General features: G+C 41.2%; 1 protein-coding gene across 1 annotated transcript in view; it reads left to right on the forward strand.

The window, feature by feature from the left end:
• The window catches only part of PCSK2 (proprotein convertase subtilisin/kexin type 2), a 232,919-nt gene that overhangs the window by 3,757 nt on the left and 204,603 nt on the right, over positions 1-24,559 (forward strand). Inside the window, exon 2 of the mRNA XM_043884819.1 lies at positions 22,458-22,562. Coding sequence (XP_043740754.1) covers positions 22,458-22,562 — 105 coding nt within the window. The remainder of the gene's footprint in view (positions 1-22,457; positions 22,563-24,559) is intronic.

Consider the following 24,559-nt stretch of genomic DNA (forward strand, 5'->3'; position numbering starts at 1 on the left):
TTATTGGATTTGCCAGCCTGTAAGAAAACTTCTTTCATTACTCCTCTGGGTTTCCCAAACACTGTTCAGTCTTATTTTCAGCATGCTGTACTGTACTTTGGTCAACACTTCTTATCTATTTTTAATTTTAAACCCTCAACACTTCCTTTTCCTTCCTCTCCCTATCACCCCATCCTTCTAGATGCTCAGTGTAAGACAACAGAGAGTCTCAGCAGTTATTCATCTGAAGGACGGGGGAGGGCCTGCTATTTTATTAAGTTATTTCTTCATCTCACACATCAGTAAGATAGAAATTATTGGCATCAACTCTAATTTTCAGATGAAAACCTTTAAAGCTCCAAGAGGTTAAAAGTAACTGCTTATATCTGATAGTTAAAAAGCAGCCCTCAGATTTAAAGCCAAATGGAAAATAATTTTGTTTTTCTATCATGCTGCCGCCAGGAAGCTTTCCCTGACTGCCAAATACTTTGCCTTTTGGGCACCATTTCAGAATTCAGTTATTTTTCCTTTTATTTTTTCTGTATTTAACACTTATTTGGTATTATATGAGCATATGTCATTAGTGTGCTTGAGTATGCACTTCTTCAGGTAGGTTGTAAATCTTCCAAAAGACAATATACTATGTCTTTTTATAGTGTCTATATTGAGCACAGTGGCCTATGTGTAAGAGCCTGAATGAATATTTGTCAATTATTTTGCCTAACTCCTTTGCAAACAGTTATATTTTCTCTTGAAAATGGAATAAATGTACCTGTAACTTTACCCTCAGGAAGGTGTGTTGAAACTAAAGTTTTCTATTTTATCATGATGTGGCCCAGATCTGTAAGACAGATGTATATGTCCAGAAGAATGACTAAGTTTACAACAATGACAAAGACATTATTCTAACGATTGCTTTAAAATTTTCAATACACTGCCAATTTTAATTCCTTTGAAAAATAAGATGAAAATTATTTATCAAAGTAATGTGTTGAGGGTTGGCCAAAAAGAATATGAGAATTAAAGTAGAAATCCAAACGACTGACAATTAAGTTTTTTTTCTTTTACTGTAATGTTTTATTTTTGGCTCATGAAGGACTGAGGCTAGGATGATTACACAAGTAAAATCATGTGACCACTTTTATATGCATAATTGTTAAAAGTTTTTTAGTCTAGTAGTAATTATACTATTAGGTAATGAAAGAGTAAATTTCTGGTCATTTTAATTTTATTGAAGTATAATTTAGGAAAGATTTCTTTCCCAGATGCTGGGAAAGATTAAAGGCAGGAGAAGGGGATGACAGAGGATGGATGGCATCACCGACTTGATGGACATAAGTTTGAGCAAACTCCAGGAGTTGGTAATGGACAGGGAAGCCTGGCATGCTGCAGTCCGTGGGGTTGCAAAGAATTGAAGACAACTGAGCAACTGAACTGAACTGAACTGAATTTAGGAAAGAGCACAGCTTGAAAATTTTTCATTAAATGGGCACACATGTGTACCCAGCATCTAAATCAAGAGATAAACTATTATCAGCATTCCAAAAGTCCCCCTTTTGCTCACCTGGATAGTTTTTAGCTTTAGGCTAAATTGCTTAAAAAATATTGCTTCTGTGAATATTGTAGTATATGTATGTTGGTGAATACATTTATACCTTTCTGTTGGGAATATTCTTAGGAATATCAGTTTTCCTTTGTTGTATAACAAACCACTACAAATTTAGTGACCTAAAACCACATAAATTGGTTATTTCTTTTCTTTCTTGCATAAAGAGTCTGGCACATGTTAGTTGGTTCGTGAGGCTTCTGCTTAAAGCCTCACAGACTGAGTTCTGGATATTGACCGGCTGTGTCCGCATCTAGAGGCACAACTAAGGGAAAATCCTCTTCCAAGCACATTTAGATTTTAATGAGAGTTCAACTCATTGTAGTTGCAGACCTGAAATCTTTATTTTCTTGCTGGCTGTAGGACCAGGACTACTCCCAGCTTCTAGAGGTGACCCTCATGACCTTGCCACATGGCCTCCTCCATAAGCTTTCACACAGTCTCACCCTTCAGATCTCTGCTTTCTGGAAGGGACAGTCCCTGGTTAACATTAACCTGATTAGGTCAGGCCCACCCAGGAAAACTTCTCTTTTGACTCTTTTGAATCAGACTAAATTGATTTGGGGCCTTAAGTACATTTGATAAACCTCTTCACCTCTGCCATGTGATGTACTCTAATCACAGAAGGAAAGTTGTCATAGTCACAATCCTGCTCTTACTCAAAGGGGAGGGGATTATTTGGGGCACAGGACACAGGGTGCAGAGATACTGGGGGCCCTCCCAGAATTCTGCCTACCACAGCCTAACCCTAACCCTAACTGGTAAACAGTTTTCCACAGTAGTTGCACCAGTTTGCATGCCTGCGAGCCGTGTGTGAAGATTCTGATTGCTCCACATCCCCACCAACATTTGATATTTTATCCCTTTTTCCTTTTAGCTGTTTTGATGGGTACGTAGTGTGTCTAGTTGTGATTTGTACTCTGTGTTTCCCTGATGATCCATTGAAGCTGAATGCCTCTTCGTATGCTTATTTGTGTTTTGGATTTTTTTTTAATGCAGTATCTGTTCAGGTGTTTTGCCCTTAAAATGTTTTCTTTTGGGTTATCTGTCTTAATTTTGGGTTGTAGGGGTTCTTTACCTATTAGGGATAGGAATCTTTTGGCAGATATATGTATTTTGAATATTTATTTTCACCATTTTAATAGTGTCTTAATACCCCTATGATATTGAATCCATATTGTATAACTTTACTTTCACTTCCAATGCAAGTAATTTTGTCAGTCAAAAGAATTCTCTGGCCATATTCCTCTGTTTGGGGGATGAAGGCAGAAATAACAGGAAATAGATTTGATCCTAAGTGTTTCCAAAAGGATTCCTATTTAGGAAGCCCTTAAGGGACAGTTTTTCTGACTACAAGATCTACTCCCACACTAGCTAAAGGAAAAGAGCCCGGAACCCTACTTCTCCAACATGGCTGCCATGAATTCCTTTTGGACCCCAACTTAATACATTATGACTTAGGTCAAGTCCAAGTTCTTCCCTCACACCTTCTCTGATTGTTCTAGAACAGAGCATTTATCTCTTGGGAATTTCCATTGCACATAATCTGTTCCTCTCCTTGGACCAGTCACCAGTCACATCTGTTACAGGCATCACCATGCCCAATGCCCCTCTTGTAGTTAAAGGAAACCAAGAACAGTAATGCCTAAAGGAAAAGATGATGTGATTTGGATTAGACAGGGCTGGAGACTTGGCTTAGTAATGAAATCCCTCAGAGGCTTGTTTTATTTGAAATGGTTAATAAAATATGGGGGTTGTGAAAGATCAATAATATAGTGCATGTCAGGTTCTGGACACAGTGCTGAGTGTGTAGAATAAAGGCCTGTTATTGGTGGTAGTAATAATAACAAGATGATGACCTGGCAATATTTTTTACTCAAAAAAGCTTTTGTGGGTTGTACCTTCTCAGGAGTGACAATTAAGCGAAGAATAGACACTCAACCCAATGGCAACCCATCCATGAATCAACCATGGTCCATGAGATGGCCTGGCCCAAATAGTTCAGTGATCTGTAATTCATTATAGACCATGGTAATTATCTCCACCAATCATACCGGATTCCTTAGGAAATTTGACTCACCACTTGCTATAGAATGGAGAATAGAATGTAGTTGGCATTAGAGCACCCACCCAGGTCTTGGGAGATGCAAATATTTCATCTGAGTTTCTAATAACTTCCAGCTCAACTTCTCAGCCAAAGAACTCTGTGACACAGACTTAAAGCTAATCATCAAACTAACTTCCTCTTCTGTATTAGCTACAGAAAGACCTCATTTCCCAGCCTGCCTTACAGGTAGATATGATCATATGATAATCCCAGACAAGGTATTGTAAACAGAAGTGATGTGCATTTCTTCTGTGCTTGATGCATAAAAACTACATGTAGGTTGATTTTCCACACTCTTTTCTGTTCTGAGGCTTGATGTGATTGAGAACAGTAACTTTGGAAGCAAAAGCTAAAGATAGCGGAGTCAAAAGATGAGAGGATCCCACATCCCTGACTCTTGACTTAGATGACCTTATCTGAATGAAAAATTATTATATTAAGGCACTGAGATTCAGGATTTTATTTTTAGAACAACCAGCATTACTCAAACCAATACATTCTCAATAAATGTCCCTTTATTGCTGAAATGATTCTCCAAATCTTGCAACTAAACCAAGCCAATTATAGCAACAATAGTATTTTAAAAAGACTTATACAAGAGTTCTTAGATTTTCATCTCATAATGTCAACCAACTTTTCAGGTCCTTGTAACTTGTGTTCTCCAAGAATATAAAATCCACTCAACACTTTGTCCCTCCTACTGACAACCAGTATGCCCTACACATAGTGGATACTCATTATGTGCTTCTTGACTGATACAGGCACTTGGGTCACAAAACAATGATTTAGTCACCAACTCAGAGAGAAGGTATGTGAAGAACTAGTCTTTAAGAAATTATTCCTATAGTACCCATTTATTTATAGGCAGAAATTTAGGAAATAGAAGTTGTTAACAACCAGCAAATCACTGACTGACAGACTCCAGTGTTTCCCTGAAATTCCTGACATAGAAATGATCAATACTAGAATAGATGAGTTCTTTGAGCAGAGAAAATAAAGCCTGCAGTTAAAACCTGATAAATATAAAAGAAGGGGGAAAATATACCTCTTTTTCTCAAATGAGTGAATATCTAGAAATCAGTTTCTATTTCAAAAGGTCTTATTAGCTATAGATCATAATGTTATAGTACATCAGAGAGTGATGCTGATAGTTAAGTTTGTAATAATTATATATCCAAGTGTAACTACTCAAAGAAGTCAAGCTTTAAAAATAAAATATGAAACCTGATGTTTAAATGTTTTCCCCCAACTACACAGAAACTTTAATTTACATTTGAGCTCAGATTCATCATTTTGATAGAAATCCTGTACAAAATTTCTAGAATTGAGATTCAAATAACCACAGGGCAGTTAAAAAACAAGAATTTTAGTTTGACTTTTTCTACTAAGATGTATCTGTTATAGCTAAAGATGATTTGGTGGCTAAAATCCTCTGATTGTCAGTGAATCAAAAATTATATCTGAGTTAACTCTTCTAACCTAAATATAATGATTGGATATTAGTTGATCGCTTCTACATGGCTTTCTACATATAGAAAAGGCAATAAACTCTCTTGACAAATTATTTTTGTCCCTAAAGCTATTTGACCATGATATTTTGGGTATTGTTGTGATATGCTGAAGTCCTCTGATGAGAATAGTTGGAAATAATAAATTCTTAGTCTTAGGTTACAAATGAAACATTGACACAAACCCTTAATTTTCTGACATAGAATGAAATAAACTTAAGAATGTTACAGCATGTTAATACTTCCCCCCATTATAAAGTTGATAAGAGCATGAAGAAAATTGTAAGATCCTAAAATGGTCCTTCATTTATAACTTTAAATGTGACGTTGACTCCCCTAAACATCCAATTCTTCTAGTTTTTCCTAAAATCTAATTTCATCACAAGCCCTATTACTAGAACTTCTTCAATCCCGAGCTCTTCATTTTCGTGCATCTCCTGGTTAGCTGGGTTTTATTTAAAAGTGAAGGGATGAGCCAGCACATGAAAAAGGAACTCTCCTCTCTTTGATATAAAAAAGAGAAGAGTGGGCAGATGAAGTTCAGTTTTTAGGTCACAGAGGATGATATGGGAAGAATATCCACTTAGGAGTCACAGTTATTTCAAAGATGTAGGAGGCAAGGTCAATGTTTAGAGTGAAGAAAGCAGGGCTGGGATGGGGGCTTCAAAAGAGATAAAGTCTTGTGCTCTGAAAATGGGAATGGGAGAAGATGCTGACAGAGGGCCAGTACCAAGGGGCCAAGCAGGAGAGCACAGATTTATAGTATCACCAATTGAGTCATTTTCTTAAATAGCACTCAAATGGGGGTGATGGAAGTGGGGAGAAAAAGCAATGGAGTTTTTAAAAAAATGGAATATCAAAAAAGTAGAAGTAGAAGAAAAGGTTAATTGAGATTAGTAGTGAGAGAGCTGAACAGAAGAAAGATATGGTGAGTAGGGTGTTGAAACTCAAGACTCCCCAAATTGAGCACTTCCAGACAATGATAAGGTCCATGCAGGTGAGTTACCAAAGCCAAAAAGAGATGAAGGTGATCAACAAGCTGAAAGTCAAATGCACAAGCATCCATCCACATGCACCTCAGTCGTGCCATAGCTAAAAAGCATCACCAAGGAAGAGTGTTGAGAGAAAATGAAGTGAAGAGGTTCGAACACAAAATTTCCGGGGACTTTGGACGTGGAGGGAGAAAGAGGAGACAGAACTTGGACTGTTAGGGATATGGAAGGATAATTGAGAGAGTGCAGGACTGTGAACAGAATGGAGTTGAGGATTAGGAAAGGAGGGATGGGGCAACAGTGGCCCCTGGCGTTAGAGATGAGGTCATTATTAAAATTGGAGGGGCCACCTTAGCACATGGGAAGAAAAGTATGTTGATTTGGGTCCCCAGGAGTAGTCCTTGGGATAAGGATTAAATACAAATTGTTTATTCAGGGAGTGATTCTAGTCAATATTGGCAGGGGAGTGGGCAATTGAGAAAGGGAAGGCAGGAATTAAGGGTGTATCATATAACAAGTTGTCACTATGAGTGACTGGAACTCAGTCCCACTAGGAAACTCTGGGAACTGGTTTAGAATCGTGTCTCAGAATCATACTGCCTGAGTTGGGAGGGAACTGGGGTATTTATACACCAATTGCAATCAGACATTGATTCATGATTTCTCTTGGGTGGCATTGACTCTGCAGCATTTTGACTTGGCAAATGCTCAAACAGAGCATAATTTGGCCGCCAGAGAAAATTCTCAGACAAGTAGATCCAGAGGCTTGCATGCACTAAATGCTGAGGTCCAAAGGGATTTGAACAGGAAATTGATAGTGTCTGCTACAGGAAGGAAGCCAAACTGTGAGGCTGCAGTCAGTAAGATGAAGTGGAAGTATCACGTGTTGACAATTCCTTCACATAGTGGTAAAGGGGGGACAAGAAGAAAAGTCTTGCTTCTCTCCCAATTTGTCCCACCCTCCACCCACCCATAACCACATTCGCACACCTCTGTTCTCTAAGTCTTTGTCTCTATTCCTGCCTTGGAAATAGGGTCATCTGTACTATTTTCCTACATTTTATTTGTATGTATTAATACATGATATTTGTTTTTCTCTTTCTGACTTTACTCTGTATGACAGGGTCTATCTAGGTCCATCCACATCACCACAAATGACAAAATTTCATTCCTTTTTATGGCTGAGTAATATTCTGTTGTATACATGTATCATATCTCCTTTATCCATGCATCTGTCGGTGGACATTTTGGGTGCATTGAGAGAACAGCATTGACATATATGTACTGCCATGTGTAAAACAGACAGCTAGCGGAAGCTGCTGTCTAGCACAGGGAGCTCAGCTGGGTGCTCTGTGATGACCCAGAGGGGTGGGATGGGGTGGGAGGGAGGCTCAAGAAAGAGGGCATATATGTTCACATATAGCTGATTCACGTCGTTATACAGCAGAAACTAACACAATATTGTAAAGCACTTATACTCCAATAATAAAATTTTTTAAAAACTCAAGAAAGAGGAAAAGTATTATTATGGTGACTTAAACTCATTTGCTTTTAATGATTTTTATGATAATGATTTCTAAACACTTGTCAGACCACTCAGCAATTGGTACCCCACCAAAATATTGTGAGGTACCTGCTGGTTATTCTAACTGGTTTATCCAGACTCATTTAAATTTTGACAACCAATAACTGATGTTATGGAATTATAGCCTATCAGAGCAGGAAGAGATCTTGGAAAGACATTAGATTAACCCCAAATTTTATACACGAGGAAAAGGAGATGAAATGTGATGTTTATGTTCCCAGAAATTTGCAATGAACCCTTTTGCTTCCTGCTGTGGTTCAAACGATGCATTCACACTAGACGAGAGAGAGAACCAGACTGAACAAGATGTCTTTGAGTGATTAGGCACGTAAACCAACTTGTTGTTTGCCGGTTCATTTCAGGTCCTCCTGGTCTGCTTTTCAGTTTGGCACCTGCATTTTTTATGGATTCCAGGTTCCCAAACAAAACTGCTCATAGATGCAGCGATTAAAACAACAATCTATTGGATTTATACTTGGTAAAAGGTAGAATAAGAATTTTGTATTTCTTTGACTGCCTCCTTAGTGTCTAACACAGTGCTGTACATTTAGCAAGTACTCAATAAATATCAAAATACGTGGTTAGAAAAAATTCAAAAGGCTTCGCAATAGCATTAGATGCTCAGTAAATGACAAACAGATGTGTTATGAGATACTGTAATCAGGAAAATCAAGCATGTTAGGAACAGTTATAAGAATATCCTAATTTGTGCCTGTGTTAAATGACTTCAATTAATTAATTACCATTAATAGCCTAAAATCTTAAGGAGATTTTAAGGAGACTTAAGGAGAAATTAAGAAGCCAGCAGCAGAAGACAGCAAGGAGATCCACAAATTCTGTTTCCTTGCCCTTAGCTTGTTCTCCAAGTCTGTGAGGGCAGGGGTTGGGGATGGGGATGGGGGTAATGTCAGTTTCATCAGGACGCTATCAGTTCTCTTAAAAAAATGATGGAGTTTGCATGTAAAATGGTAGTTGGCATGAAACAGTTGATTCTAATCAGTTCTTGTTACCTGTGTTTCTAGGGAGTGTCAATCAAGAATAGGAGACCAAGTGAGACCTTGCAGAGCCCAAGATGTGGGAAGGGGTTTGGGAAACAAGCCCCTGTTGGTCTCTTGGAGTCCAGGAGTAGTACCATGGGGGAGTGGGATGCAGAATCAGGCCAAGGGAACCTTGAAGAGTTGTGTCTGCAATGAGGCAAGGCATGAGCCAAATTTGGACCCAGAAGCTGAAGCCTGAAACAAGCCATTCTGGCCATGAACTTAGAAAGGAGGAAAGGACCAAAAAAAAGTTATGGGTGTTTGAAACTAATGGACAAAGAAAGTAACAGGAGCCACAGTCTTATTAGAGGAAGCATACAAGCAGAAGAAGGTTTAGTCCATTCAATAAGCATGTACCTAGCATACTCAGCAAGTGTGATATCAGACCCCAAACATGGACTTGGGAACAAGTAAGAAAGGTTTCAGATATAGAGGAGAGATCAAACTCTTGTGTGCAAACACTTTTTGAATCTTTGGTTGTGTTACATTTATTAAGTCCCATTGGCCAAAGAAAGCCATCTGGTCAGGCTCAAAGTCAGTGTGGGAGGGAACCACCCAAAGGAACTGATATGGAGAGACATAAGCAAAATGAGGGGGGACTTCCTTGGTGGTCCAATGGTTGGGACTTCTTCTGATATGGGCAGTGCCAGTTCAATCCCTGGTTGGGGGACTGTGATCCCACATGCCTTGTGGTCAAGAGACCAAAGCATAGCACAGAGGCAATGTTGTAACAAATTCAATAAAGACTTTTAAAAAAATGTTCCACATTAAAAAAAAAAAATGAGGACCACTTGTGCAACATTCTCCTACAGGACACTCTGGGAGCTATACCATCTCTGAGTTATCCCATCCAAGGAGGAGGAAGCCAGAAAATGTAGCCACCAGCCCCCATTCTTCATCAGATTACACCTGAGGGGCAGCAAATCCCTTGTACTTCTGCCCGCCCCAAGCAGACCAAGCATGCATCCACAGTCAGAGAAACCCCTCAGCAGAGAGATGCATGAAGACTTTGGCACAGAGAGACACTGTCTACAGTGACCTCCAGGGCAGGGAGAGGGGATACAGGAAGGGCATTAAAACTGTCTGCTGCATAAGCAGTGGAGACACAGACATCGAAAACAGACTTATGGACATGGCTGCAGGGGGGTGGAAGGAGAGGGTGGGATGTATGGAGAGAGTAATGTGGAAACATACATCACCATATGTAGAATAGAGAGCCAATGGGAATTTGCCCTATGACTCAGGGAACTCAAACCAGGGTTCGGTAACAACCTAGAGGGGTGGGATGGGGAGGGAGGTGGGAGGGCTGTAAAGTAAGAGGGGACATGGGTAAACCTATGCCTGATTCATGCTGATGTTTAGTAGAAACCAACACAATACCGTAAAGCAATTATCTTTCAATTAAAACTAAATTAAAAAAAAAATCATCTGCTGCACAGAGGGCATAAGTAAAATACAGAAATATAGAAATCGCAGATAAATTGGAGTGCTTGTCATAGGCAACCAGAGTCCTGGTCATGTATTTTGTGATGGATCTGTGATATCCAACATGTGAAGCGGAAGGGGAGTCTTCACAAGGCAGGCAAGGTCAAGTTGAGGTGATTTGCAGTGAGGCTCAGAATTTCAGCAAGTTAAGGTAAAAGGGGGTTTATAGAGGATGGTGTAGCAGGTGAAACAAAATGCACTGGAATTGTATAAGGTTTACAGTTAGTATCACCTGACTAGATGCTAAGAAAGAGGGGAGATGAAGCCACAGAAGTGGACTGAGGACAGTTCATGAGGGCTCACCCACACCATGTTAGGCATTGGAATTTTGTGCCTAAATAGAAGGGGGCATTGAAAGGTTCTTGGAAAGTATAACCAAGTGGCCACATACAGGAAACCCTAGGATAACAAGTTGAACTGATAATGAAGTTGGGGGTAGAGGCTGCCTTATTCCTTTGTCCTAAGAAACCATTCATATCCTGGAAGCAGGTAGCACCATCCCTTTTGTCAGATGTTGCTATTAGGGAATCAGGTTACCTGTCTTTTACCCCATTGCCACTGGGTGATGACATCAGAGCTGCTAATAGCCACAATGATGGCTCGTAGAGGTAGCCAGTTCTGTCCATGAAATTTATTCCGGCTAAGAACAAAATGATTCAATGCATCCCACTTCCTCCCCAATACACAAATACATGAATCTAAAACTAGCCCCCTGATGTACAAATCAAACAGAAAAGCCAAGACAGAAATGTCATCTCAGCACACCAGATAAGCCCCTTATTCCCTGATTTCCAAAGGAACAGTGCCTGTACTAGGTTTTCATTTCTGAGATGATACATGGAAATTTTCCTTAGTTTAGAAAGGAACTGTCTGTGTGAATAAGGCTGAGACTCAGCTACTCTTCACCTGTCTCATTGTCTGTCATTTTAGATTTGATATAAATCAGTTGTGTAGTTCTTGGGAATAAATCAGAGTTTGAATCCCACTGTGGACTAGTAGCTCAGGTCTACAGAAACAAACAATCATGGACATCCCAAGCTGTTTTGCCTTTTGTTGCTCTTAGTTGTAGGCAAGAGAAGCTCTTAGCACGACAGAAGAGAATTGAGTGTTGTCCATGGAGAACAAAGCTTAGGAGAAGCTTAGAAATGAGCTAGCTGGGTTTAGAACCAGGTGTCCTGAGTGCTAGACCAAGGATTTTCCCCTCTCCCCTTTATCTTCCCCTCAAATAGCTGACCCGCTCTCTTACAAATAGCTAATTCCAAAGGAACATCCATCCATATAGTTATATTCTATTGACAAGTTTTTATTGAGCCCTGCAGAGACAAAGTGCTTTGAAGGGGCTGGGTTCTACAGACAGCAATGTGACATATTCAGATTTATGTGCAAAGAAAAACATATTATAGTTCTTTAGCTTGTAAGACTTCACTTGATCTGATGGCTTCATCCAGCTCTTACAAATACCTATTTTATGTGTTGAAGTGTGGAAAGCTCTGTTCAGCAGTTGGCTTCTGGTTCTACACACAAAGGGCTTTCTCAGATCAGGTGACCCTTACAATATGCCCTGATAAGTTCGGGCTAAGTAAGATTTTCTGTCACATCTGGTTACTGAAAGACATGACATCCTCACACCACAAGCCTCCTCCTGTTGACAGAGGAGCTGAAGGCACAGATAAACAATTAGGCTCCTCTGCTGTTTGAGCGGCATCTGTTCAAAGGAGCTGTCAAGCCTTCCACTCTCTAGTGAAATCATATTTACTTTATTCATCTAAATAATGTGGCTTATTTGCCTTCAGTATGAAATTGTCTTGGTCTGTTTCTTGTTGATTGATTTTTATGAGATAGCATATCATTTGCTGTGCATCCCTATGCCAGTCTGCTAAGAGTGGATTGACTTCTTATTGAATAGTTCCAATTATTATCTCCTTTTATAGTTTTAGAATCACTGGATTTATTCAAAATGCCCAAGTCCTCATCTCCATGCTATTCACTGCCCAAACATGCCCCCTCAAACAAATAAAAGAAAATGAATGATCAAAAGAAATAAAAATAAGAAATAAAAATTGAAAAAAAGAAAGACACATACTCTATATTTCATTGCCAACATGCTGCCCTGTTTGGGTAATTATAGCAATTGAAATCCACTTAAATGGGTGTCTTTCCTGGTGGTTCAGACAGTAAAGAATCTGCCTGCAATATGGGAGACCCAGGTTTGATCCCTGAATCAGAAAGATAGATCCCTTGGAGAAGGAAATGACTACCCACTCTAGTATTCCTGCCTGGAGAATTCCGTGGACAGAGGAGCCTGGCGGACTACAGTCCACGGGGTCACAAAGAGTTAGATAGGTCTGAATGACTAACACTTTCTTTCTTAAATGGACTATATTATTTTTAAGACTATTTTTAAGATTATTTATTTTAATTGGAGGATAATTGCTTTACAATATTGTGATTTTTTATTTTTTTGCCATACATCAATATGATTCGGCCACAGGTACACGTGTCCCCTCCATCATGAACCCCCTCTCACCTCCCTCCCCACCCTATCCCTCCAGGTTGTCACAGAGCACCAGCTTTATATGCCCTGCTTCACACGTCAAACTCACACTGGTTATCTGTTTCACATACAGTAATGTATATGCTTCAATGCTATTCTCTCAAATCACCCTGCCCTCTCCTTCTCTCACTGAGCCCAAAAGTCTATTTTTAAGACTGTTTTTAAAAAACAACTTTAAGGAACTTCCCTGGCAGTCCAGTGCCTAAGACTCTGCACTTCTAATGCAGGAAGTACAGGTTCAGTCCCTGCTTTGGGAGCTAAGATCCTACACACCACATGGCCAAAAAATCAAAACATAAGACAGAAGCAATGTTGTAACAAATTCAACAAAGACTTTTAAAAAGGCCCACATAAAAAAGTCTTTAAAACAAAAGCATACTGCTCTTTTTTAAAAAAAGCAATTTGAAGAGTACAACAAAACTGAGAGAAAGGTACAGATAGTTCTCATATATGCCTGCCCCTACACACATAAGCTGTCTACTTTTATCAACATTTTTTCAACATTACCCACCAGAATAGCATCTTTTTTTACCAAGGGTGAACCTATATTGCCACATCATAAATGCCAGAAATTCATAGTTTACCTTAGGGTTCACTCTTGGTGCAAATTCTATAGGTTTGGATCTGAGTATAGTGACATATCTATCATCATAATATCATACAAAATATTTGGACTTCCCCCATGTTCTCTGTGCTCTACCTGTTCTTCTCAGCCCCTACCACCTCTGGCAAACACTGAACTTTTTTAATTTCTCTGCACAGTTTTGCCTTTTCAAGAATTTCAGATAGTTGGAATCATACAGTATGCAGACTTTTCAGACTGGGTTCCTTTGCTTTAGTAATATGTCTTTTCATGACTTGATAGGTTATTTCTTTTTAGCACTATGTAATAGTCCATTATCTAGATATACCACAGTTTATTTACGCATTTACCTACTAAGGACATCTTGGAAGCTTCCAAATATTGACAGTTATGAATAAAGCTGCTCTAGACATCTATGTGCAGGTTTTTGTCTGAACATGAGTTTTCTACTCATTTGGGTATATACCAAGACGTGCAATTGCTGGATTATATGGAAATAGTATGTTTAGCTTCTTAAGAAGCTGCCAAACTGTCTTTCAGAGTGGCTGTGCCGTTTTGCATCCTCACCAACAATGATAAGACACCCTGTTGCTCCACCTTCTCACCAGCCTCCGATGCTGTCAGTGTTCCAGATTTGGGTCATTCTAATAGATGTGTAGTGATACGCCACTGTGGTTTTAATTGGCAATTCCTTATGACATATGATGTGGAGTATCTCCTCATATGCCTGTTTGCCACTTGTGTGTCTTCATTGGCAAGGGATCTGTTATGGTCCTTGATCCATTCACTTTTTAACAATTAAAAGAACATATATATACTTAAATTTATTTGGCTGCACCGGGTCCTAGTTGAGGCTGCAGGATCTTTGATCTTTCATTGCAGCTTGCAGGATCCCTCTTGCTCTCTCTCTTTTTTTGTTTTTGCAGGAACAATAATACTTGTTTTTGGTTCTGTTTTTAACAACAGGGAACCCTGCTTAATGCACTCTGGTGTCCTGAATGGGAAGGGAGTCCGAAAGGGAGGGAATACATGGATATGTATGGCTGATTCATTCTTCTGTACAGTAGAAACTCTTTGTACACAACATTGTAAAGCACCTATACTCCAATAAAAATTAGTTTAAAAATTTACACATGTGAACTCTTTTAGCTGTGGCATGCAAACTCTCAGTTGCACCATGTGGGATCTAGTTCCTTGACCAGGGATTGAATTCAGGCCCCCTGCATTGAGCAGCATGGAGTCTTAGTCACTGGACTACCAGGAAAGTCCCCTTGGACCACTTTTAAATCAAATTCTTTATTTTCTGATTGTTGAATTGTAAAAGTTCTTCACGTATGTTGGATAGCAATCTTTTATGTATCCTTCGCAAATATTTTCTCCCAGTCTGTCACTTGTGCTCTAAATTCTCTTGATATGGTCTTTCACAGAAGTTTTTAATTTTATGAAGTCAATAGCTGAGTGGCCACGCAGTAAGCTTAAATTTGTGATCCAGGAAACTGAGCTAAATAATCGGTTTCTGTTTGAAGCTATGAAGATTTCAGAGAAGGAAGTGGCAACCCACTCCAGTAATCTTGCCTGGAAAATCCCAGGGACAGAGCAGCCTGGTGGGCTACAGTCCCTGGGGTTGCAAAGGGTTGGACACGACTTAGCAAAACAACAAGACTTTCAGTGGTTTGCAACACACATTATCATGATGATACAGGACTGAAACCCCCGTGCCTGAGAGGCTTTCTCCAAGATCAGAGAAGCTTAATGAGGACTCCAGGGTCTCCTCAGCCATGAGAGCCACAGACTACCTCCCTGGGTTTGCTGCTCTCTCAAAGGCTCAGCCACTCACCATGCTCTCTGAGCTTCTTGTCACCCAAGAGCCTGACAAGAGATACAATTAATGTTGGTCCTGGGGAGGTGGAAGACAGAGGACAAGTCTCATGCAGAAGAGGCAGTGGTCTTTACCTATATCTCTCCAGACCCACTTTCTGCCCACCTTTTTTTCCCAAAAACAAGACAGAAAGAGGTGAGAGTATTCAGATGGCTGAGGTGTGTGACCCTAGGTCCAGACTTGAAGGAGGAGGAACTTTGGTTGGGGGATAAGATACAAGTCAGCACAGATGAGCCCTGAGAACCTATAAACGAGAGATTATTCAGGCTGAAGCCTGAATAGGCAGAACATAGGCAGGAATATGCTTTGCTACCGACCCTGACCCACCCCTTGCCCCTCGTCCCCCATCCCCAGAAATTCTCCTCTCTTCCTTTCTGGACCTCTGACCCTCCATCCCATCAGCAAATTTCAGTGAGGCCTTTAGCTGACCATGGCTTAGGGTGTCACCCTTCCCAGAGATAATTGGACTTTCACAAGAGTATTTGATGTGAAAAGAAAAAGTTAAATTTAGGATGGAGTTGAGAGGGAAACTTTGGAGGCAAGGAGAGGCCTTTTAATGCTAAATCATATCAACTGACCTTGCCTCTCTCCAAAATGTTCTCAGAGTACCCCTTCCTCTCTCCTTCTCTTTTTTCCTTACCTTCTCCTGTCTAATTGTGGCTGTAAAGCTGCAATCTCCCTATTTCTGTCCATCTCTGTTTCTATAATATTATATGTTCTTGTCAATTGAACATTGTAATTTTCTTGTGTGCTTCTTCATTGGCCTGTAAGTGCCAGTAGGGCAGAGTCTGGGACCATGTCCCTGCCCCCATCCTCCGCCCCCGTTCCCTTTCTCCCTCCTCCTTACTGCAAAATGAAGTCCCCCATCCATAAGAGAGTGCATGCAATCCAGGGAAATTCAGCATGGTCTCAGGAAATGTCATTAAAATGAAGAACCTAGGCCCCCTTGTCAAATGCAGAACCTCCACCCCCAAATGGAACTGTTATCAGATGAGCCGGTTTTCAATTCTTGATATTTTATTTCCCAGATTTTACTCCTTGAACCCCATACAGGAGGTATCCTTGCCAATAGAATTATAAAATTCTTTATATGTAAAACAAAGTCCAATATTTCACCAAACTTGACTCTCAAATAAACGTGACTAAGCATCATGAAAATCAGCATAAGGGACAAACCTGCCAAAGGAAAAGTGATGGGTCAGGACCAGAGACCACCACCACCACCACCACCACCACCATGTTTGGGAGTTCTGGACCCATTTGAGAACCTGTGAGAAGCAGTGGTCATTCCTAAAACAGCAAATGCACAGAAGCACAAAATTTGAGGTGGAGACTGTTTTCGCAGACCAGCATCCCAGGGTTGCCTAAGGGGAAGGGACCCTGGTCTAAAGGGCGACAGGTGTGGGCTCTAGGGGGATTTAGCACGCCTTTTTATCTGTTCATGATCGGCAGCCAGTTCCCTGTTGTTGAGGAAAGCGAGCGTATGGGTTCAGAGAGGAGCTTTAGCTTGGAACCATGGTTATCCGTGGGAAAAGGAGGCAAGAGAGACAGAAGAGAGGCAACGAGAAGCGTTGCTGGGATCCATAACATTCTGTGGCATAAAGAGAATTTCTAAAAACTGCAAGTCTGAGTTAGCAGCGTTATTATACTGTCACCCAGCCTGAGCCTTCAAGCTGATAATTTGCTGTGAATTCTTCTTTCACTTCTTTTTTCTCTTTCCTTTTGGAACCATGCAGAGTTTGCCTTAAGAGACAAAGGTGATGGTGTAAAAGAAGAAAAAAAGGGTGTGTGTGTGTGTGTGTGTGTGTGTGTGTGTTTTAATGAAGATAACACTTGTTGGGAAGAGTCCCTGGATGAGGGCATGGCAACCCTCTCCAGTATTCTTGCCTGGAGAATCCCTCTGGAAAGAAGAGCCTGATGGGCTACAGTCCATGGGGTTGCAGAGTCAAACACAACTGAAGTGATTAAGCATGCACACAAAAGTTGAGATATATGAGAAGTATCTTACTGGGAAACAAGTGAAGGTTTGAGGACTTAAGATTGCTTTTAATTTGTCATTTCTATTTGGAAGATCAACATTCAACTTAAGAAATGGAGAAATGCACTGAGGTCTCTGTGGACAGCAGGTACCGTGCACTACTGAAATGGGCACAGCATCTGTCTTTCCCTGCCTGACATAGGCTCAAGCTTGCTCATAATCTCCTCAAACGGTCACTTCTCAGAGACTCAGAGGCCTGTGGATTTGGGGTCTACACTCCAAAGACAAGAGGCAAAAAGGGCTTAGAAAAATAGCCAATGCCTGCAGGTTAACCTTCTGTTTAGTCTGTGATCAGTCGATTTACCTGTATATTGCCCAAGTTTCCAATATCAGCTCCATGAGACCAAGTGTTAGTAACTCCATGTCTTCTATAGCCATGACAGTGCTTCTAATCAAAGAATCTGGGGTCATGGGTCCCCAGGACACAGCAGAGGTCACTCACCAGCTTGGCTGTCCTTGAGTCATGCTCATCTTTGTCAGGAAGTCCAGCCTGCAATCTTTTGAATTCATAGCGCTGGTTACCAAGGGGATGGGACGTACATAGCAAAAGACTGCAGTGAAAGCTGTGTGGTGGGGAGGGTTTGGAGCAACAGTCTGGAGACCGAGAATTTCCTTTAAAAGCTCCCCCTCAACTAGAAAATCCTGCTCCTCCATAAGCCACAGTGTCTTTTTCTATAAAACGAGGCAGTTAGACCAAGCCAGGGTGCCACTCAACTGCCTTCAGTTATAATCACATGAAAGGACGGGAAGTGGTGGGACCTCCAGCTTGGACTTTTTAAACATATGACCCTCTTAAGGCCATCCAAATGTAATTTTAGAAAAATATTTTTATGTTGTAAACACTTTCAATTTGGGAATAATTTTAGACTTAAAAATTGTACAAAAATTGCACACAAGTACACCCATGTTCACAGTAGCATGATTCACAATAGCAAAGAGGTGGAAGGTGTCCATCAGCTGGTGGATGAATGAACACAACGTGCTACATACAAGCAGTGGAATATTATTCAGCCAGAAAAAAGGGGAAGGGAATTCTGACAATGCTTCACACAGGTGAACCTTGAAGCTATTCAGCTGAGTGAAATAAGTCAGTCACCAAAGGACAAATATTGTATGATTCCACTTACATGAGATACCTAGAGTAGTGAATTCTTAGAGACAGAGAGTAGGATGGTGGCAGCCAGGACCTGGGGGTATAAGGGGTTATCATTTAACGAAAGTAGAATTCAATGTGCAGGATGGAAAGAGCTCTGGGTATCAATAGTAGTGAGGGTTACACAACAGTGGAGAGATACTTAGTGTTGCTAAACTGTGCACTGAATACTTTAAAATGAAAAGTTTTATATTTTGTATATTTTACCACAATAAAAATTACTCTTTTTTAAATAGCACAAAGTTCCCATATACCCCTTATCCAGCTTTTCCAAAGTCAACATAGGACAAAACCATAGGACAGTTATCAAAGCCAGGAAAAACATTGCTACAGCACTGGTAATTAATCTACAGATTTGGTTCACATTATTCCAGTTGTTCCACTAATGTCCTTATTTCTGATTCAGGACCCAATCCAAGATAGGAATTGATTTTGTTGTCCTGTCTTGTTAGTCTCCTCCAGTTTCGAAAATTTCTACTGTCCTGATTTGACTTTCATGAACTTGAAGATTTGGAAGGGTAGTAGCCAGCTAAGGGTTTGCCTGACGCTTCCTCTGACTGAACACAGATTACCTTTTTCGGCAAGAAAATCATATAAGTGATGTCTCCTTCTCAGTGTATCGTATTAGGAGGCACGTGATTTTGATGTGTTTCATCCAGGGTGAGATTAACTTAGATCACTTGGTTGAGGGGGTCTCTGCCAGATTTCTCCACCACAAAGGTATTATTTCTCTTTGTTAATCATTAGATGTCACCCACTAATTTTAGCATCCTTTGGTGACACTGGTCAGCCACAATTGTTTGTTTTTTTCTTTTAATGAAGTATAATTGCTTTACAATGTTGTGTTAGTTCCTGCTGCACAGCAACATGAATCAGCTGTAAGTACACACATATCCCCTCCCTCGTGAGCCTTCTTCCCCCAATCCCGCCATCCCACGCCTCTAGGTCATCACAGAGCAACTGAGCTGAGCTCCCTGTACTAAATAGCAGCTTCCCACTAACTACTGTTTTAGACATGGTAGTGTATACATGTGTCAGTGCTGCTCTCTCAATTCATCCCCCCCTCCCCTACCACTGACTGTGTCCGCAAATCCATTCTCTGCGTCTGCGTCTACCATCATAATTATTCATGGTGCTTCCAAATGGTGATATTCAGTTTCCTTTCATTATTTCTACTTTTGTTAATTGGAATTCTACTGTAAGAAAGAGTTTCCCATTTGCCTCTATTCAAATTTAATTAAAAAAAAAATCAGTAAAACAGAGCCAGAACAATGTCTACCCAAAGCTCAATGGTGCTTGATAACCCCAAATTTCCTTTCTTGTTAAAAATTCACAGATTCTTCATGCCCTCCAGGATAGGAAATAAAACTCCCAAGTTTTTACCATCTGACTGTGGTCACAGGCTCAAGTCTTTAGCGAGCAAAAGATGAGCACACTTAAATTTTTTTTCCTTCTCCATCTCCCCTCTTCCTTTTTGATAAATCTTAACATTTCCCCGAGTACCTCAGCAGGGTTAAGTAGAGAAAACACTCAAGAACCACTGAGCCTGGAAAGATGCATATGAAATATTTATGTTTAATTTGTCCTGAAGAAGGTGATTTTAATGAACAGAAACTAAATCACAAATGCCACAGTGTTCTAAAAAATTTTCATTCACACACCTGACCCTTAGCCAAACTTACTGTGCCCTTGAAGTTCATCCAGTATCTGCTTCCCTGGCCTCAGGTCCCCTCCTCCAGTGCCAGGAACATCCCTTGAGGGCCCTTATCTGGGCTGCTCCAGGCTGGTGTCACCAACTGACAAACAGAGCCAATACTATTGTAGAGTTTCAAATCTGCACAGTTCTAAAAATGGAAGGAATAAATTTTTTTTTCCAGCTACCTATTTGTTCCTGTTTTCCATTGCTGAGTAACAAACCAACCCCAAACTTATTAGTATAAAGCAACAACTATTTTTTTAACTTTTTATTTAATAATGGAGTATAGCCAATGATTACCACACAACTGCACTCATCTCACATGCTAGTAAAGTAATGCTCAAAATTCTCCAAGCCAGGCTTTAACAATACATGAACCATGAAATTCCAGATGTTCAAGCTGGTTTTAGAAAAGGCAGAGGAACCAGAGATCAAATTGCCAACATCTGCTGGATCATCAAAAAAGCAAGAGAGTTCCAGAAAAACATCTATTTCTGCTTTATTGACTATGCCAAAGCCTTTGACTGTGTGGATCACAATAAACTGTGGAAAATTCTTAAAGAGATGGGAATACCAGACCACTTGACCTGCCTCTTGAGAAATCTATATGCAGGTCAGGAAGTAACAGTTAGAACTGAACATGGAACAACAGACTGGTTCCAAATAGGAAAAGGGGTATGTCAAATCTGTATATTGTCACCCTGCTTATTTAACTTATATGCAGAGTACATCATGAGAAACGTTGGGCTGGAAGAAGCACAAGCTGGAATCAAGATTGGCGGGAGAAATATCAACAACCTCAGATATGCAGATGACACCACCCTTATGGCAGAAAGTGAAGAAGAACTAAAGAATCTCCTGATGAAAGTGAAAAATTTGGTTTAAAGCTCAACATTCAGAAAACTAAGATCATGGCATCCAGTCCCACCACTTCATGGCAAATAGATGGGGAAACAGTGGCTGACTTTATTTTGGGGGGCTCCAAAATCACTACAGATGGTGACTGCAGCCATGAAATTAAAAGATGCTTACTTCTTGGAAGAAAAGTTATGACCAACCTAGACAGCATATTAAAAAGCAGACATTACTTTGCCAACAAAGTTCCGTCTGGTCAAGGCTATGGTTTTTCCTATAGTCATGTATGGATGTGAGAGTTGGACTATAAAGAAATCTAAGTGCCAAAGAATTGATGCTTTTGAACTGTGGTGCTGGAGAAGACTCTTGAGAGTCCCTGGGACTGCAAGGAGATCCAACCAATCCATCCTAAAGATCAGTCCTGGGTGTTCATTGGAAGGACTGATGTTGAAGCTGAAACTCCGGTACTTTGGCCACCTGATGCGAAGAGCTGACTTATTTGAAAAGACCCTGATGTTGGGAAAGATTGAAGGCAGGAGGAGAAGGAGACGATAGAGGATGAGATGGTTGGATGGCATCACCAACTCAATGGACATGAGTTTGAGTAAACTCTGGGAGTTGGTGATGGACAGGGAGGCCTGGCGTGCTGCAGTCCATGGGATCGCAGAGTCAGACACGACTGAGCAACTGAACTGAAATGAACTGATAGCCAATGATAGCAGGTGGTAGTTTCAGGTGGACAGCAAAGGGACTTGGCCACACATTTTCCCTCAAACTTCCTCCCATCCAGGCTGTCACATAACATTGAGCAGAGCTCCCTGTGCTATACAATAGTAGGTCCTTGTTGGTTATCCATTTTAAATATGGCACTGTGTACATGTCCATCCCTAACTTCCTCCCATCCTTCCCCTCTGGGAGCTTGAATTTGTTCTCCAAGTCTGTGAATCTGTTAATAAAACAACAACTACTTTATTATGTTCATAGATTTGGAATCAAAGATTCATACAGGCACAATGCAGGGAGCTGGGGATGGTCTACATGGGATCCATTTTAATGGCTAATGGTCTGCAGTTTCCTTTTCTTGTGATACCTAAGAGAAGAGACTAAAGAAGCTGGTGTGGGGATGAATATAAAGGGAAGTCTTTATGGATGAGAAGAGAAGATGAAAAGATAGATGAAAACTACAGTAGTGGAGGAAAGAATGGGTTTGGGGGGAGAAGGGAGGTGAACATATTACATCAGAAAAGTAAGGAGATGGGGAGGAGAACAGTGACAGGGAACCAGAGGGTCACATGTGGAGTCCCATCCCAGGAGCCCCAGCATGTACCCTGGCTCTGGCATCCCTGTCCAGGGGCACCCCCAGAAGCTAACCTTGCCTGTGTCTGTCTGACTCTTTGCAGCTCCCCTTCGCTGAAGGCCTGTACCATTTTTATCACAATGGCCTGGCCAAGGCCAAGAGAAGACGCAGCCTACAACATCAGCAGCAGCTGGAGAGAGACCCCAGGGTGAGTCTTCCTAGAAACCTGCCTTCTAACCTCTGCAGCCACAGATGAGCCTGTGGAGGGAGTGTGCAAGGGTGGGGTGGGGGCCAGGCCTGTGGAGTAAAGGCATTCAGTGGGTGTGTTGCAATCATCCACATGGATCTTTTGCACAGTGGTCCTGGGGACTCTGCTCCTCTGTCTTACACATAATAATTTTACCCTCGAGAGGCCAAAGAAGGGGAGTAAACAGGGATACCACCCCTTTTCTGGCCTTTCCTCCTGCATTGTTGTGTGAGGATTTCGGGTTGCCCGGGGACATGCTTTGGCCTCTGATGGATGGGAAGACACCAGCAGTTTAATGAGTCGTTTTATGGGAGGTTTCTCCTGGTGAATCCACATGCCCTGAGGAGACTGCCATGCCCCATGTGGTGAATGGGAACATGAGAGGGCCAGCGCCATCAGCTTGCAGGAGACAGCTGGCTTCTCCTGTCCACACATGACTGAGTCCACAGCCTCCTCTGCCTGTCTGCCCATCACAGCACTTTCTGATCTATGTCACCCAGGCCCCCTGTCTTCCTGATGCTCAGGACTCCCACTCTGAACTCCAATCTTTACCTTCTCTTGGACGCTAGGTCTCAATTTCTACTCCCTTCCCCTCCCTAGAAATTTAAATCCAATTTTCTTACAACCAAACTCATCACCCTGTCCATAAGCATCCTTCTCCAGTGTTCCCACTTCCTGTTTTCTCAGACTAGAAACTTTGGGCATCGTTGAGCCCTCTCTCTTCTAACCCCTTCTGCTCGCCCCACACTCATTCAACTGGGAGGTTCTGATTTCTTGTATACAGCTCACCAAGAGGGAAAGTCATCATCCAGGAAGCTTGCTATCTGTACACTGAAGGCTTCATGCCCTCTTGCCCAGGACATGGGGAACACAGATGTAAAGAGGGCAGACATTTGAATTAGACATTTACATATGAGACTCCTTTTGAGCTGTTGGAATCTAGAATCATTCTGGTGGGGCTTTTCATGGAAACATGTGACTGCGCTGAATGTGGACTTTAATTAGGAATACAGATAAAGCAGACTCCCCCAGCCGATCACCAGCTGACATGCCACAGGCAATTTTCCTGGAACTCCTCAACCCAGGGGATCCCACATTCCCTAGAATGGAAACACTGCTTTGAGAATCCACTTTATCTTTGCTTTTGCAGTAGGTTTAAAGATATCTGTACTGTCGGCCCTGGCCAAGCATTTTTAAAGGGTCTGTTGTAGAAGCTGGCACCATTACTTAAGAGAGAAGCTCTTTTCTGTCATCACAGCCTTGACCTTGACTGTACCAGTTCAGTGTCTGGGGACACCCTTGAGAAGCCCATGGGCAGGGAATCCTGCCTGTCTCACCTGTGTACCCAGAAAAGGTACCAGTGGACCATGACCACCCTGGTACAAGTGACGCTGGTTTTCCTAATGCTTCATGCCTGCCCCACAGTCTTACCTTTTATGATCAATTATTTACTTTTATTTATATAATTCTTAAAAGTTCCTTGTGTTTCTCCTCTTCCATGATTGAAGACAGTGCCCCGAGATCATTCAGAGAGAAACACATAAAAGAAACTGGGGGAGAAGGAAAGTGATGCTTAAGAGGTTTGGATCGGGAAAGAGAACCAAGAAACAGTGAAACTAAGAAGCCATCATTTGGTTCAGAGAGACGCCTTGAGACTATTAGGTTAAGATTGTTTTATTCTTGCACTTACTTGAAACGATCTTTGAAATGCTGATTCTTGAAGTATACAGAGATGTTTCTGAAAGAGAAGACAATATGATGGGATGGGGAATAAAGAAGGAAATCCTGCATTGGTGATTCCAGTCACTTGTCTTTCTCCTCAAAGTAGTATCTATTTTATCCAAATGGAGCATCCATTCTCCCTCCTTTGCCCATTATAAGGGTCCTGGTAGCCACTTGCCTCTGCCTGCTGGGGGTATCTATCTGCCCTGTCCACAAAGAACAAGAGAAGGTAACAG

Source organism: Cervus elaphus, chromosome 23 (assembly GCF_910594005.1).
Source record: "Cervus elaphus chromosome 23, mCerEla1.1, whole genome shotgun sequence".
NCBI classification, from domain to species: domain Eukaryota; kingdom Metazoa; phylum Chordata; class Mammalia; order Artiodactyla; family Cervidae; genus Cervus; species Cervus elaphus.